At 31.7% G+C, this 15212-nt stretch overlaps 1 protein-coding gene across 3 annotated transcripts; it reads right to left on the reverse strand.

The window, feature by feature from the left end:
- Window positions 1–11461: 11461 nt before the first annotated feature.
- LOC139852207 (eukaryotic translation initiation factor 3 subunit E-like) lies at window positions 11462–14895 on the reverse strand. Of its 3 annotated transcripts, none has more exons than XR_011760963.1 (6): window positions 14676–14895; window positions 14395–14445; window positions 14034–14166; window positions 13635–13862; window positions 13128–13543; window positions 11462–12248 (listed from the first exon to the last, which is right to left on the reverse strand). XR_011760963.1 is itself a non-coding variant. In XM_071841449.1 (5 exons), exons 3-5 carry the CDS (start codon window positions 14103–14105, stop codon window positions 13514–13516), a joined length of 330 nt encoding a protein of 109 aa, XP_071697550.1. In that variant the 5' UTR covers window positions 14106–14166; window positions 14395–14445; window positions 14676–14895; the 3' UTR covers window positions 12579–13513. The 3 variants fall into 3 exon arrangements, 1 of the variants encoding a protein (XP_071697550.1); XR_011760962.1 differs by having other exon boundaries at window positions 12878–13543; XM_071841449.1 differs by lacking the exon at window positions 11462–12248 and having other exon boundaries at window positions 12579–13543.
- Window positions 14896–15212: the final 317 nt, after the last annotated feature.

The following is a 15212-nucleotide window of genomic DNA, read 5'->3' on the forward strand; positions in this document are numbered from 1 at the left end:
AAAAGGGCAACACAAAGCTACATCTTATTAGTAATTTGAAGGCACAAAAACTAATAAGAAAAGGTTGCTATGCTGTTCTAGCACATGTTGAGAAAGTACAAACTGAAGAAAAGAGCATCAATGATGTTTTTGTCGCAAAAGAATTTCCCGATGTATTTCTGAAAGAATTACCGGGACTACCTCCACATCGATCTGTTGAATTTCAAATAGATCTTGTACCAGGAGCTGAACCAATAGCTCGTGCTCCTTATAGACTCGCACCTAGCGAGATGAAAGAACTGCAAAGCCAACTGCAAGAACTATTAGAACGTGGTTTCATTCGACCAAGCACATCACCATGGGGAGCTCCTATTTTGTTTGTCAAGAAGAAAGATGGTACATTTAGGTTGTGTATTGACTACAGAGAGTTGAACAAACTTACCATCAAAAACCTTTATCCACTGCCGAGAATTGACGACTTATTTGATCAACTACAAGGCTCGTCGATTTATTCGAAGATCGATTTACGTTCTGGATATCATCAAATGCGAGTAAAGGAGGTTGATATTCCAAAAACTGCTTTTAGGACGCGTTATGGTCATTACGAGTTTATGGTTATGCCATTTGGATTGACTAATACACCAGCTGTGTTCATGGACCATATGAACCGAGTGTGTGGGCCATATCTAGACAAGTTTGTCATTGTTTTCATCGATGACATACTTATTTACTCAAAGAATGATCAAGAGCATGAAGAACATTTGAGAAAAGTGCTAGAAGTATTGAGGAAAGAAAAACTGTACGCTAAGTTTTCAAAGTGTGCATTTTGGTTGGAAGAAGTTCAATTCCTCGGTCACATAGTGAACAAAGAAGGTATCCAGGTGGACCCGGCAAATATCGAAACCATTGAAAAGTGGGAAACCCCAAAAACTCCGAAGCATATACGTCAATTTTTAGGATTGGCTGGTTACTACAGAAAATTCATCCAAGATTTCTCCAAAATAGCAAAACCCTTGATTGTATTAACGCATAAAGGGAAGAAATTTGAATGGAAGGATGAACAAGAGAAGGCGTTTCAGTTATTGAAGAAAAAGCTAACTACGGCACCTATATTGTCATTGCCTGAAGGGAATGATGATTTTGTGATATATTGTGATGCCTCAAAGCAAGGTCTCAGTTGTGTATTAATGCAACGAACGAAGGTAATTGCTTATGCGTCTAGACAATTGAAGATTCACGTGCAAAATTATACGACGCATGATTTGGAATTAGGCGCGGTTGTTTTTGCATTAAAGACTTGGAGGCACTACTTATATGGGGTCAAAAGTATTATATATACCGACCACAAAAGTCTTCAACACATATTTAATCAGAAACAACTGAACATGAGGCAGCGTAGGTGGATTGAATTGTTGAATGATTACGACTTTGAGATTCGTTACCACCCGGGGAAGGCAAATGTGGTAGCCGACGCCTTGAGTAGAAAGGACAGAGAACCCATTCGAGTAAAATCTATGAATATAATGATTCACAATAACCTTACTACTCAAATAAAGGAGGCACAACAAGGAGTTTTAAAAGAGGGAAATTTAAAGAATGAAATACCCAAAGGATCAGAGAAGCATCTTAATATTCGGGAAGATGGAACCCGGTATAGGGCTGAAAGGATTTGGGTACCAAAATTTGGAGATATGAGAAAAATGGTACTTAGAGAAGCTCATAAAACCAGATACTCAATACATCCTGGAACGGGGAAGATGTACAAGGATCTCAAGAAACATTTTTGGTGGCCAGGTATGAAAGCCAATGTTGCTAAATACGTAGGGGAATGTTTGACGTGTTCTAAGGTCAAAGCGGAGCATCAGAAACCATCAGGTCTACTTCAACAACCAGAAATCCCAGAATGGAAATGGAAAAACATTACAATGGATTTCATCACTAAATTGCCAAGGACTGCAAGTGGTTTTGATACTATTTGGGTAATAGTTGATCGTCTCACCAAATCAGCACACTTCCTGCCAATAAGAGAAGATGACAAGATGGAGAAGTTAGCACGACTATATTTGAAGGGAGTCGTCTCCAGACATGGAATACCAATCTCTATTATCTCTGATAGGGATGGCAGATTTATTTCAAGATTCTGGCAGACATTACAGCAAGCATTAGGAACTCGTCTAGACATGAGTACTGCCTATCATCCACAAACTGATGGGCAGAGTGAAAGGACGATACAAACGCTTGAAGACATGCTACGAGCATGTGTTATTGATTTCGGAAACAGTTGGGATCGACATCTACCGTTAGCAGAATTTTCCTACAACAATAGCTACCATTCAAGCATTGAGATGGCTCCATTTGAAGCACTTTATGGTAGAAAGTGCAGGTCTCCAATTTGTTGGAGTGAAGTGGGGGATAGACAGATTACGGGTCCGGAGATAATACAAGAAACTACTGAGAAGATCATCCAAATTCAACAACGGTTGAAAACCGCCCAAAGTCGTCAAAAGAGCTACGCCGACATTAAAAGAAAAGATATAGAATTTGAAATTGGAGAGATGGTCATGCTTAAGGTTGCACCTTGGAAAGGTGTTGTTCGATTTGGTAAACGAGGGAAATTAAATCCAAGGTATGTTGGATCATTCAAGATTATTGATCGTGTCGGACCAGTAGCTTACCGACTTGAGTTACCTCAACAACTCGCGGCTGTACATAACACTTTCCATGCCTCGAATTTGAAGAAATGTTTTGCTAAAGAAGATCTCACTATTCCGTTAGACGAAATCCAAATCAATGAAAAACTTCAATTCATTGAAGAACCCGTTGAAATAATGGATCGTGAGGTTAAGAGACTTAAACAAAACAAGATACCGATTGTTAAGGTTCGATGGAATGCTCGTAGAGGACCCGAGTTCACCTGGGAACAAGAAGATCAGATGAAGAAGAAGTACCCGCACTTATTTCCAGAAGATGAGCCAACACCTCAAATCGCTTAAAATTTCGGGACGAAATTTATTTAACGGGTAGGTACTGTAGTGACCCGAACTTTTCCGAACCTTTCTATGATTAAATATTTAATGAAAACTATATTTACATGATTAAATGTTTCCAACATGTTAAGCAATCAAACTTGTTAAGACTTGGTTAATTGAAACGGAAATTTTGTAAACGTCTGATTACCCAGATTGACCAATGATTCACGAACGCTATAAGTTGTATATGACATGATGATACATAAATGAATAAATATATATGTTTAAAATGATATAATGATCATCAAGTATCTCATTAAAAATAGTAACAATAAGTTATATACTTAAAAAGGAGACTACTGACGTATGAAACTCGAAACGATACATATAACGATTATCGTTATAACCACGTCTTACTAAATATATATGAAGCATATTAATACATTGTTATATTATATATAACATGATGATATGATAATTAAATATATCATTAATTGTATTAACAATGAACTACATAAGTAAAAACAAGACTACTAACTTAAGGATTTCGAAACGAGACATATATGTAACGATTATCGTTGTAACGACATTTAAATGTATATATCATATTAAGATATATTAATATATCATAATATAATTATAATATAATAATTTAAAATCTCATTTGATATTATAAACTTTGGGTTAACAACATTTAACAAGATCGTTAACCAAAAGGTCTCAAAACAACACTTACATGTAACGACTAACGATGACTTAACGACTCAGTTAAAATGTATATACATGTAATGTTTTAATATGTATTCATACACTTTTTAAAGACTTCAAGTCACTTATCAAAATACTTCTACTTAACAAAAATGATTACAATTACATCCTCGTTCAGTTTCATCAACAATTCTACTCGTATGCACCCGTATTCGTACTCGTATAATACACAGCTTTTAGATGTATGTACTATTGGTATATACACTCCAATGATCAGCTATTAGCAGCCCATGTGAGTCACCTAACACATGTGGGAACCATCATTTGGCAACTAGCATGAAATATCTCATAAAATTACAAAAATATGAGTAATCATTCATGACTTATTTACATGAAAACAAAATTACATATCCTTTATATCTAATCCATACACCAACGACCAAAAACACCTACAAACACTTTCATTCTTCCATTTTCTTCATCTAATTGATCTCTCTCAAGTTCTAACTTCAAGTTCTAAGTGTTCTTCATAAATTCTACAAGTTCTAGTTACATAAAATCAAGAATACTTTCAAGTTTGCTAGCTCACTTCCAATCTTGTAAGGTGATCATCCAACCTCAAGAAATCTTTGTTTATTACAGTAGATTATCATTCTAATACAAGTTAATAATCATATTCAAACTTTGGTTCAATTTCTATAACTATAACAATCTTATTTCAAGTGATGATCTTACTTGAACTTGTTTTCGTGTCATGATTCTGCTTCAAGAACTTCGAGCCATCCAAGGATCCGTTGAAGCTAGATCCATTTTTCTCTTTTCCAGTAGGTTTATCCAAGGAACTTAAGGTAGTAATGATGTTTATAACATCATTCAATTCATACATAAAAAGCTATCATATTCGAAGTGGTAAACTAGTAATTACTAGAACATAGTTTAGTTAATTCTAAACTTGTTCGCAAATAAAATTAATCCTTCTAACTACACTTTTAAAATAAACTATACACATGATCTATATCTATATGATATGCTAACTTAATGATTTAAAACCCGGAAACACGATAAACACCATAAAACCGGATTTACGCCGTCGTAGTTACAACCGGGGGCTGTTTTGGTTTGGATAATTAAAATTTATGAAAAACTTTGATTTAAAAGCTATACTTCTGGGAAAATGATTTTTCTTATGAACATGAAACCATATCCAAAAATATGATTAAACTCAAAGTGAAAGTATGTTTTTCAAAACAGTCATCAAGATGTCGTTCTTTCGACGGAAATGACTACCTCTTTCAAAAACGACTTGTAACTTGTACTTCCGACTATAAACCTATACCTTTTCTGTTTAGTTTCATAAATTCAAGTTCAATACGAAACCGTGGCTGCTTAAATCACTCAAAACGGATTAGAAACGAAGAAATGGCAAGCAAAACAAAATTGGTAAAAACTACTCATTTTAGCCACGTGAAAATTGGTAACAAATCTATTCCAACCATAACTTAATCAACTTGTATTGTATATTATGTAATCTTGAGATACCATAGACACGTATACAATGTTTCGACCTATCATGTCGACACATCTATATATATTTCGGAACAACCATAGACACTCTATATGTGAATGTTGGAGTTAGCTATACAGGGTTGAGGTTGATTCCAAAATATATATAGTTTGAGTTGTGATCAATACTGAGATATGTATACACTGGGTCGTGGATTGATTCAAGATAATATATATCGATTTATTTCTGTACATCTAACTTTGGACAACTAGTTGTAGGTTACTAACGAGGACAGCTGACTTAATAAACTTAAAACATCAAAATGTATTAAAAGTGTTGTAAATATATTTTGAACATACTTTGATATATATGTACATATTTGTTATAGGTTCGTGAATCGACCAGTGGCCAAGTCTTACTTCCCGACGAAGTAAAAAATCTGTAAAAGTGAGTTATAGTCCCACTTTTAAAATCTAATATTTTTGGGATGAGAATACATGCAGGTTTTATAAATGATTTACAAAATAGACACAAGTACGTGAAACTACATTCTATGGTTGAATTATCAAAATCGAATATGCCCCTTTTTATTAAGTCTGGTAATCTAAGAATTAGGGAACAGACACCCTAATTGACGCGAATCCTAAAGATAGATCTATTGGGCCTAACAAACCCCATCCAAAGTACCGGATGCTTTAGTACTTCGAAATTTATATCATATCCGAAGGGTGTCCCGGAATGATGGGGATATTCTTAAATATGCATCTTGTTAATGTCGGTTACCAGGTGTTCACCATATGAATGATTTTTATCTCTATGTATGGGATGTGTATTGAAATATGAAATCTTGTGGTCTATTATTATGATTTGATAATATATATGTTAAACCTATAACTCACCAACATTTTTGTTGACGTTTTAAGCATGTTTATTCTCAGGTGATTATTAAGAGCTTCCGCTATCGTATACTTAAATAAGGACGAGATTTGGAGTCCATGCTTGTATGATATTGTGTAAAAACTGCATTCAAGAAACTTATTTCGTTGTAACATATTTGTATTGTAAACCATTATGTAATGGTCGCGTGTAAACAGGATATTTTAGATTATCATTATTTGATAATCTACGTAAAGCTTTTTAAACCTTTATTGATGAAATAAAGGTTATGGTTTGTTTTAAAATGAATGCAGTCTTTGAAAAACGTCTCATATAGAGGTCAAAACCTCGCAACGAAATCAATTAATATGGAACGTTTTTAATCAATAAGAACGGGACATTTCAGTATTTGACCTCTATATGATACGTTTTAGAAAATATTGCATTCGTTTCTAAAAAAAAAAAAACACACCATTATTATACATAATGCATGTTTTAAACAAGTGGGTGATTATTTAAGAAATATTCCCCAAAATACATCGGTTTCCAAATACTATACACGTGACATAACAGTCGAATATAATACATGACAAAGGTTTTATTGAATGCAACACTTTATTTAAACCAAAGCATTAGACTCCATGCACAGCTTGCTCAGATAATGCAACAGCGGAAGACTTTCTTAAGGACCTGAGAATAAACATGCTTAAACAGTCAACACAAAGGTTGGTGAGATATATAGGTTTAGCATCGATATAAATATAGACCACAAGATTTCATAGTTATAAATATATGTACAATCGCAAGTGTATAAAAGTATTCTATAAGTTGTTGAGCGCTTTGGTAACCATACTTAACCATTAATGTGGCATATTCCCTTTATTATGAAATCTCCCAACACTGTACCAAGTGTAGTAAAAACGAAGTACTATGCAACCGTTTACGATACTAGAGCGACTAGCCCGATTGGGGTTGTCAAACCCGATAGATCTATCAATAGGATTCGCGCTTACATGTTCTTACAACATGTAAATATTAGTTACCAAGCTATTAGGGAAGATATGCAAGGTGGTACAACTCAACGTAGAATATATTTTAAGTACTTGTGTCCATAGCGTAAAACATAAAATGCATGTATTCTCATCCCAAAATATTTTTAGAGTTTAAAAATGGGACTATATACTCACAGTACTAAAAGTATATTAATAATAAGTTTTCAACTTATTAAAAATATGACCGTCGTCCTTGGATTCACGAACCTATAACAATAATAACGATTAAGATAATAATACGACATATGAATAAAATAAAGCAAGTTCATAGAATACTTATATAATAATTTTTAACATTTTATGTTAGTAGTCCATTGTTAGTAGTCCTTTGTTAGTAGTTCGAAATAGTCCGAAAAGTCCAACAGTTCAATAATCGGTATATATATATATATATATATATATATATATATATATATATATATATATATATATATATATATATATATATATATATATATATATATATATATATATATATATATATATATATATATATATATATATATGGGCACGATCCATGGATAAACTTAAAAGGGGTACAAACGGGATAAGCAAAATTAATTTTTTTTTTGATTTTTTTTTACATTCATAAATTTGCATTAAAATGCACCTCTAATCAATTTTTTTCATAAAAAAAAAGTTCAAAATCTTTCAAAAATCGATGATGAATGGTAAAATTAACCATTCATCGGGTTAATTTATCATTCATCTTGTTTACGATGAATGATAAAATTAATCAATGCTAAAAAAAACCAGATGAATGGTTAAATTAACCATTCATCTGTTTTTTTTATCATTCATCATAAACAGATGAATGGTTAAATTAACCATTCATCTGCTTTTTTTTAGCATTGATTAATTTTATCATTCATCGCGAACAAATTGAATGATAAATTAACCAGATGAATGGTTAATTTTACCATTCATCATCAATTTTTACCATTCATCATCGATGTTTACCATTCATCATCGATTTTCGAACGATTTTGTTAGAAAACTTTTTAAAATTTTTTTGTTTTCTTCTATTTGCATATTAAAGGATCGTTTTTTTAAAAAAAAAATTGAAATTTTACTTATCCAGTTTGTACCCCATTTAGTGATTATCCATGGATTGGTCCACTATATATATATATATATATATATATATATATATATATATATATATATATATATATATATATATATATATATATATATATATATATATATATATATATATATATATATAGTCTTAGAATTACCCCACGACGTATTGTATATGTATTGTCTTTGCATCAACCCAGAGACGTATTGTATACGTATTATCTTAGAATTAACTAAGACATATTGTGTACGTATTGTCTTAGGATTTATCAAAACGTATTGTATACTTATTGTGTTAGGACGTATCAATAATATTATTATACATATATACAATCACAGAATTAACCAAGATTATAATATTTTGTTATACTACTGATAACATGTCCAAATATATATAGGATATAGGAAAAGTTAACAAGGATATGGTTAATATAGTTTTTATAATATAAATTTCGTCCATACAACGTTAATTTTAGCAGATTTTGTTTTGCTCGCCAAATATTCATTACAATTCCGTTTAAAGTGAATCAAATTTCTATGGATTCCTTAAGAAGTAAATTTTACAAAACCAATTCGAAAAGTTCATCCCAAGTAGTATTGTTTAGAGCTTTACCCTCTTTTTGTGTCGGTGGACAGATTTGGAAAAATCCCGGCATCCACCCAATATATGATTTTTGATAAAATACTTCCACTTTGTCTAAAATCATGAAAAAAATACTGGAAGTCTTATTTACATATATTAATATATTTCCAAAGTCTTAGCCTCGAACTCAAAGTCTAAGATAGGTTTTTAATTCCCAACCTAAAACAGCCCGATTTTTGCTGAATGGAGATTAAAGGATATATGTTAAGTTTCAAGGTGTTCTTCATATGTACAAGTTATAAGTTCTTATATTAACTTAATATAACATCATAATACATATAAATAAGTGTTATTAGAGTTAAGTTAGAAAGATTAGATTAGTTTTTCAAACAAGCTTGGTGTTTACCAAAACAAGTTCTAGTTTTTACAAGTTTTATAAGTATAATAAGATAGCAACTATACAAGGAATTGAACAAGGATTTTGAGAAGTATTTTACCTTGATTATGAAGAGAAAAGTTGCTGAGATTGAAGTATGATATGAGAGCATTCAAGTGTGTGTTTTTAGTTTAAGAAAATGTAGAGTAAAAATGAGTTAAAATGGTCCTTATTTATAAGCTTATAATTTTGGCTTTTAGTAAAAATATCTGAGATAAGTTAAATTGTATTAAGTCATGCATGACATATTAAATTGATTAGGTCATGGATGACATATTACAGAAATAATTGCAGATTTCTATTGGTATATACTAATAGTAAATACTTCTAGAAGCTGTGTATAATACGGGTAAAAATACCGTATGAATGCGAGTAGAATTCTTGTGGAAATTGAACGGAAATACGAGTATAGCTATCCTTTATATGTATTGGTATATTATAAAGTTTATTCAATACTTGTAAGGATATATTTACACTCGTAATACATTATATGTAAATACATTTTAACATAAGTTAATTACGACGTTTAAATAGTAACATATATATTGTTCAAAAATTCTTTAAATTAGTAGTATGAAAATATATATATAGTACTTTGTTAATATACTTAATGAGATATTTAATTATCATATTTTCAAGTTAAATATATATAAATCCATATATATACACAATAATTAAACAATTAAACAATTAAATCAAGTTATGACGTTCGTGAATCGTTGGAATAAAATGGTGACCAAAAGCTTGTGTAAAACTCTTTCCGGAGGTTCAAGATTTATTAAAATTCATTGCTTATCGAGTCGGAATTATATAAAGATTAATTTTAAATTTGGTCGGAAATTTTCGGGTCGTCACAGCTGAAGGGGGATCTTCTTGTCGCATAAGACTCCAGTCGATGCTCTCCACTTCAACCACCCTACCTTAATACGGTGTGAAACATCTTCATCAATCCTCCCCGATTTGTGGAGAACCGAGCCTAGGTATCTAAACGAAGTTTGTGGCTGCAAGATCTGATCTCCAATGCAGATGCTCACTCCATCATCTTGTTCATCTTCGTTTCTATCGAAATCACATCTAAGATATTATGTCTTTTGTCTACTAATTTATTGACCATGGCTTTCTAAAGCCACCCTCCATTGTTCTAGTCTTCTATTAAGCTCCTCCTTAGTTTCCGAAACAAGCACTATATCATAGGCAAAAATCAAGCACCAGGGGATGCAATCTTGTATCCCTCGAGAAAGCTCGTCAAGGATTAAGGAGAAAAGAAAAGGGCTAAGGGCCGATCCCTGATGTAGGCCTACTTCTATTGGGAAAACTTCAGTATTTCCCATAGGTGTTCGAACGCAGGACTTAGCCCCTTCGTACAAATCTCTAATAACACTACTATATCTACTCGGGATACTTCTACTATTAAGGGTCTTCCAAATCATGTTTCGCGGGACGCAATCGTAAGCCTTTTCCAAGTCTAGGAAAACCATCTCTAGGTTCTTTTACTTTCTCGATAAAAAAAATATTCTATACTACCAAATCTGCATAAATCAATATTCTATACTCTAACCAATCAAACACACATGGGGGATGATTCTCACACACACTTTTTTGATTCTCACACACCAATTAAGTATTATTAGAAGAACAAAAGGTTAAAATATGTGTGTGAGGATCAAAAAAGTGTGTGTGAGAATCATCCCCCAACACACATGTTTTACTATAGTTGTTTAAAATACTTGTATTAAAAAATTATCGTATATATAACTCATTTATATATATTAACGATAACTAATAGAGTTATCGTCCGATTAAATCAAAAGGATATATAATTATTAAAGTCTACACATTGAAACTACAAACAAAAATAAAAATGTAACTCTTTTATAAAATGCGACATTTTTTTATGTACGTTCCATTAATAATGTAACATTTGTGTGTAATAATAAAAAATTGACTATGCAAAACACTTTCTTGTGTTTAGTTAAAGAACACCCATGAACATTTCACTGTTCACAGGCTCAGTTAAATCTTTTTGTTGGTACAAAACTTGAATTATAAAACACAGCCTACCTTTTAACGAATAAAAATTTGTAGAGAGAAAAGTTTTATTCAATATACATTACACAACCGTTTCAAAAAAATATGCATTATATAATTTAAATATTTATCAATAAATAAAACTCTTAATAACATAATATCTAAAGACATTTTACAAGGTCAACTGGAAGAGTCTTGTACTTTTCTCTATCACGTAATTTCACGATCATTCTTCTGTACATATCATATCTCTCAATCCAAGTACTATTTTGTAAGTTTCCATTTGACGGTTAATACTCATCACTCTTGACAATATTATAATTGTTGTCTTTCTGTAATTATGTAACTAGTTTATAACCAGCGAATTCGCGGGACTAAAACATGGTTAATATTTGAAAGAAAAAAAAAACGCAAAAGTAGATACGAAATTGAAATTTTACAATCATGTAGTAAATCAACTTATATAATATTGAAAGGTCTATGCAATAAATCATACCAACTACTCATATCTATATAAAGTATAGTTACTAATATGATATCGTAAGAAAGCAAACCCATGCCACACTCCAGATTTCACGAACTCAACCTCCAATGGAGTATACATTATGATTAATGTAAATGGCATTTTGTAGGGGCAGCAGAGTTAAATCAAGCGAACTATTAAGTTACTACGTTAACTTTCCCATGGCAAAAACTCAACGGCTTCATAAAATTAAACTCCATAAAAGTGAATGTGTCACCAAGTTTCTGAAACGATTCCAACTTGGTTCTATCAATAGGTTGAGGAATTTAATGTCATTGAGCAAAGACTTTTCTACCAACATGTGTAAGCAAAGAAAAAGATTGCATTAGAAAAATTTGTTGATAGTTTTATATAAAATCCTTTTAGTTTGGTACCAAAGTGTTCCAATTTCTTGTATCACTCAGGATGCAATTTAAGACTTAAGATAAAACACATGTCGCGTTACCCGAACGGTCGGACTACATGCCATGCCAAGGAAGCATACCTTAAATCCAACGTAAAATGGCTCTGTAATCAAGAGACAAACCAATAGGTTAGGAAAAAAATAATGCATGATAAATCAAGAGACAACTTACAAGTTGGAATCATTCATCCATGTAAGTGACTTTTCCAAAACTACTCCAAATTACAAAATAGGGTCAAAGCCAAAAATAGGCTACAAACTTATACAAATGTACCGATGTCGCCCACAAACTCATTTCCGTCCTACTGTCACCTACAAACTTTCAAAAAATGTGCTAATATCAACATTTTTTATTTTTGACCTGTTGAATACTAAATTTGACCTGAATTTAAAAAAAAAAATGAAGATCCAATCCACGAACGACACGTGTTGATTTGATATCATTTTTACCGGTTTAGCCGGTAGCAATTCATTTTTGTTTACATTGGTACACTTTTTGAAAGTTTTTGTTTACATTGGTATACTTTTTGAAAGTTTGTAGCCGACAGTAGGACGAAAAAGAGTTTGTGGGCGACATCGGTACATTTGTGTAAGTTTGTAGCCTATTTTTGGCTTTAACCCTACAAAATATTCCAAACCTAAGCTTGTGAATTTCATCCATGTGATGTGATAAATCAAAAAAGAGACAATCTCTTTATAATTGTGGAATATATTTATAAAAATGAATTTGTACCACATGTCAACAAAATGAATTTGTACCCCACGTCAATGCGCTCATGTATCCTGCAGTTTGTCTCGAATATAAAAAGACGAGCATTCTCAAGAAACTCATCCTTCATTGGCACCTCTGTATAATTATTATCTTCGACTCGTTTGCCCAAAAAATGGTCATTTAGTATCACATGCATGTCCATCATGCAAGTTTAGCATGATGTAAAACATTTATTGTGTGAGAAAATAAGTAAAATCGAACAAGTCAGCACCTTACGTCTTCGCACTCTGTCATCTTCTTGTGTGAACACATGCCAAAAACTTTGTAATTGGATATGTAGAAAAGTGTTGCTCTTGATGAATGACTTTGATGAATTCTTTAAATTGTGGCTTTCTCTTCTTTTTAACAATGAATGCAGTAGCATGGTAACGCAAAAGATATGCACCGTTTGTTTGAATGACATTTAAGTACCAATAAAACACGTTCCATTATTATCAAACAGATCAAACTTTAATTCAAACTAATGAATAAAAAAACGTAACACCTTATCTCAGAGGGATATTACTTGTCCTGATTAAACAAGTCGATAATCAGTGTTCTGCCATTATCATGGTTGAAGATGATGACCAAACTCCAATGCATCAGCCATATCCTACTTTAAACTTGATTCAATGAAGAAGTAATGTTCTGAAATATAGAAAAAGAAAATCTCATTCAATCTCTAAAAAATAAGCAAACAAATCATGAATTTCCTATTAAAAGTAACAGTGAAAACAACCTTTGAGACTATTATATCCTTCAAACGTTTAAGCTCTTTGAGGGCTATATCCCAATTCTGCATGAGTATTTTAGCAGCTAGCTTTCCCCAATAAACACTCAAACACCTTTCAGCATTGGTGCACAAGGATTGGTACTGGTATAAGTAATCAACAACTTTTGAGTTATTCCCACACTTAAACTGAAATTTTGCATATTGATACAACGCTTCTATCTGTTCAGGATCAAACTGATTCAACATATAAAGTCACATAACACCAAAAGATTATGATCGATACAATAAAATAAAGTCTTGATATGGAATTGAACACATACGCATCGGTCATGCTGTCAAACAGATGTAAATAAACTCATAAATCCACAAAACATAGTTTACCAGCAAAAGGTTTACAAAACTCACATTCATGTACCCACCAATGGTTCCCACCATAGATGTACTTGTGTTGGACTTCAGTATCAAGGCTCTTACCATCCTTGTTGTAACCAGCAAACGTTTTCTCACATTGAGGAATGTCTACTCCATCTGTGGCTTCCTGTATCATTATCATTGATGTAAAACCGCTTAAATTATTTGTTTTTTGTAATTAAATAATATATAACAGACAAAATGGAGCAGAATCACATATTTATAAAAACATAAACATAACATCAACAGAAACACAAACAAAAACAAAAAGGGAATGAGATGAAGATTCTTAACATGTATTTAATATTAAAATATGTTTATTTGGATCTGCAGATATCGAACATATGCCACGAACCTATTGATTCGGATGAAGGAACCAATTTATTTAAGCATCAATTCGATAAATCTGAAAAACAGAAAATCTATAAAAATATGAGATGATGATTTAAATTAAACATAAACATAAACATAAACGTAAACATAAACGTAAACATAAACATAAACATTTACATAATTAGATGAAAATTGGTAACCTAATATTGAAAGATTTCATACAAATCCAACTGATAGATTGAGATGAAGTAATCAAGAATTCAACATAAATTCGATAAGAGATATTGAAAGCAAAGAACATACGCGATGGGTTTGATTGTATCAAGCGAGTTTCTTGATCGACGTTATGCGATGAATTTGATTGTATCAAACATTCTCGCAAAGGTTTATTCATTCACGATTGAATAATTATTTCAATTACAAAAACTCTTCGTGATTGAGAATTAGTCTTAGAAATCGTGAAGATTGCCTGTGAACCCTATTCGCAATTTGGTTGAATTCATCTAGATACTGTGAACAATTAAAAGTGGGAACCCTTGGTGATCCCGTATTTTCTTTCTTTCATCTCGTATTTTTTCTAATTGGAAGGGTATTTTAGTCATTATATGGCTTTTTTAATGGTTTAGATCTAGTGATGATTTATGAATGAATGGCTAGGATTAATTGTTAGAGATTTAGATGACCTATTTTTATGTTTGTTATTATTATTATTATATATATATATATATATATATATATATATATATATATATATATATATATATATATATATATAGTAAAGATGCTATAGGATGCAAACATACATGATTCCTTTTTAGCGTTTGCGTTATATACTATTGC

This window comes from Rutidosis leptorrhynchoides, chromosome 6 (assembly GCF_046630445.1).
Source record: "Rutidosis leptorrhynchoides isolate AG116_Rl617_1_P2 chromosome 6, CSIRO_AGI_Rlap_v1, whole genome shotgun sequence".
Taxonomy (NCBI): domain Eukaryota; kingdom Viridiplantae; phylum Streptophyta; class Magnoliopsida; order Asterales; family Asteraceae; genus Rutidosis; species Rutidosis leptorrhynchoides.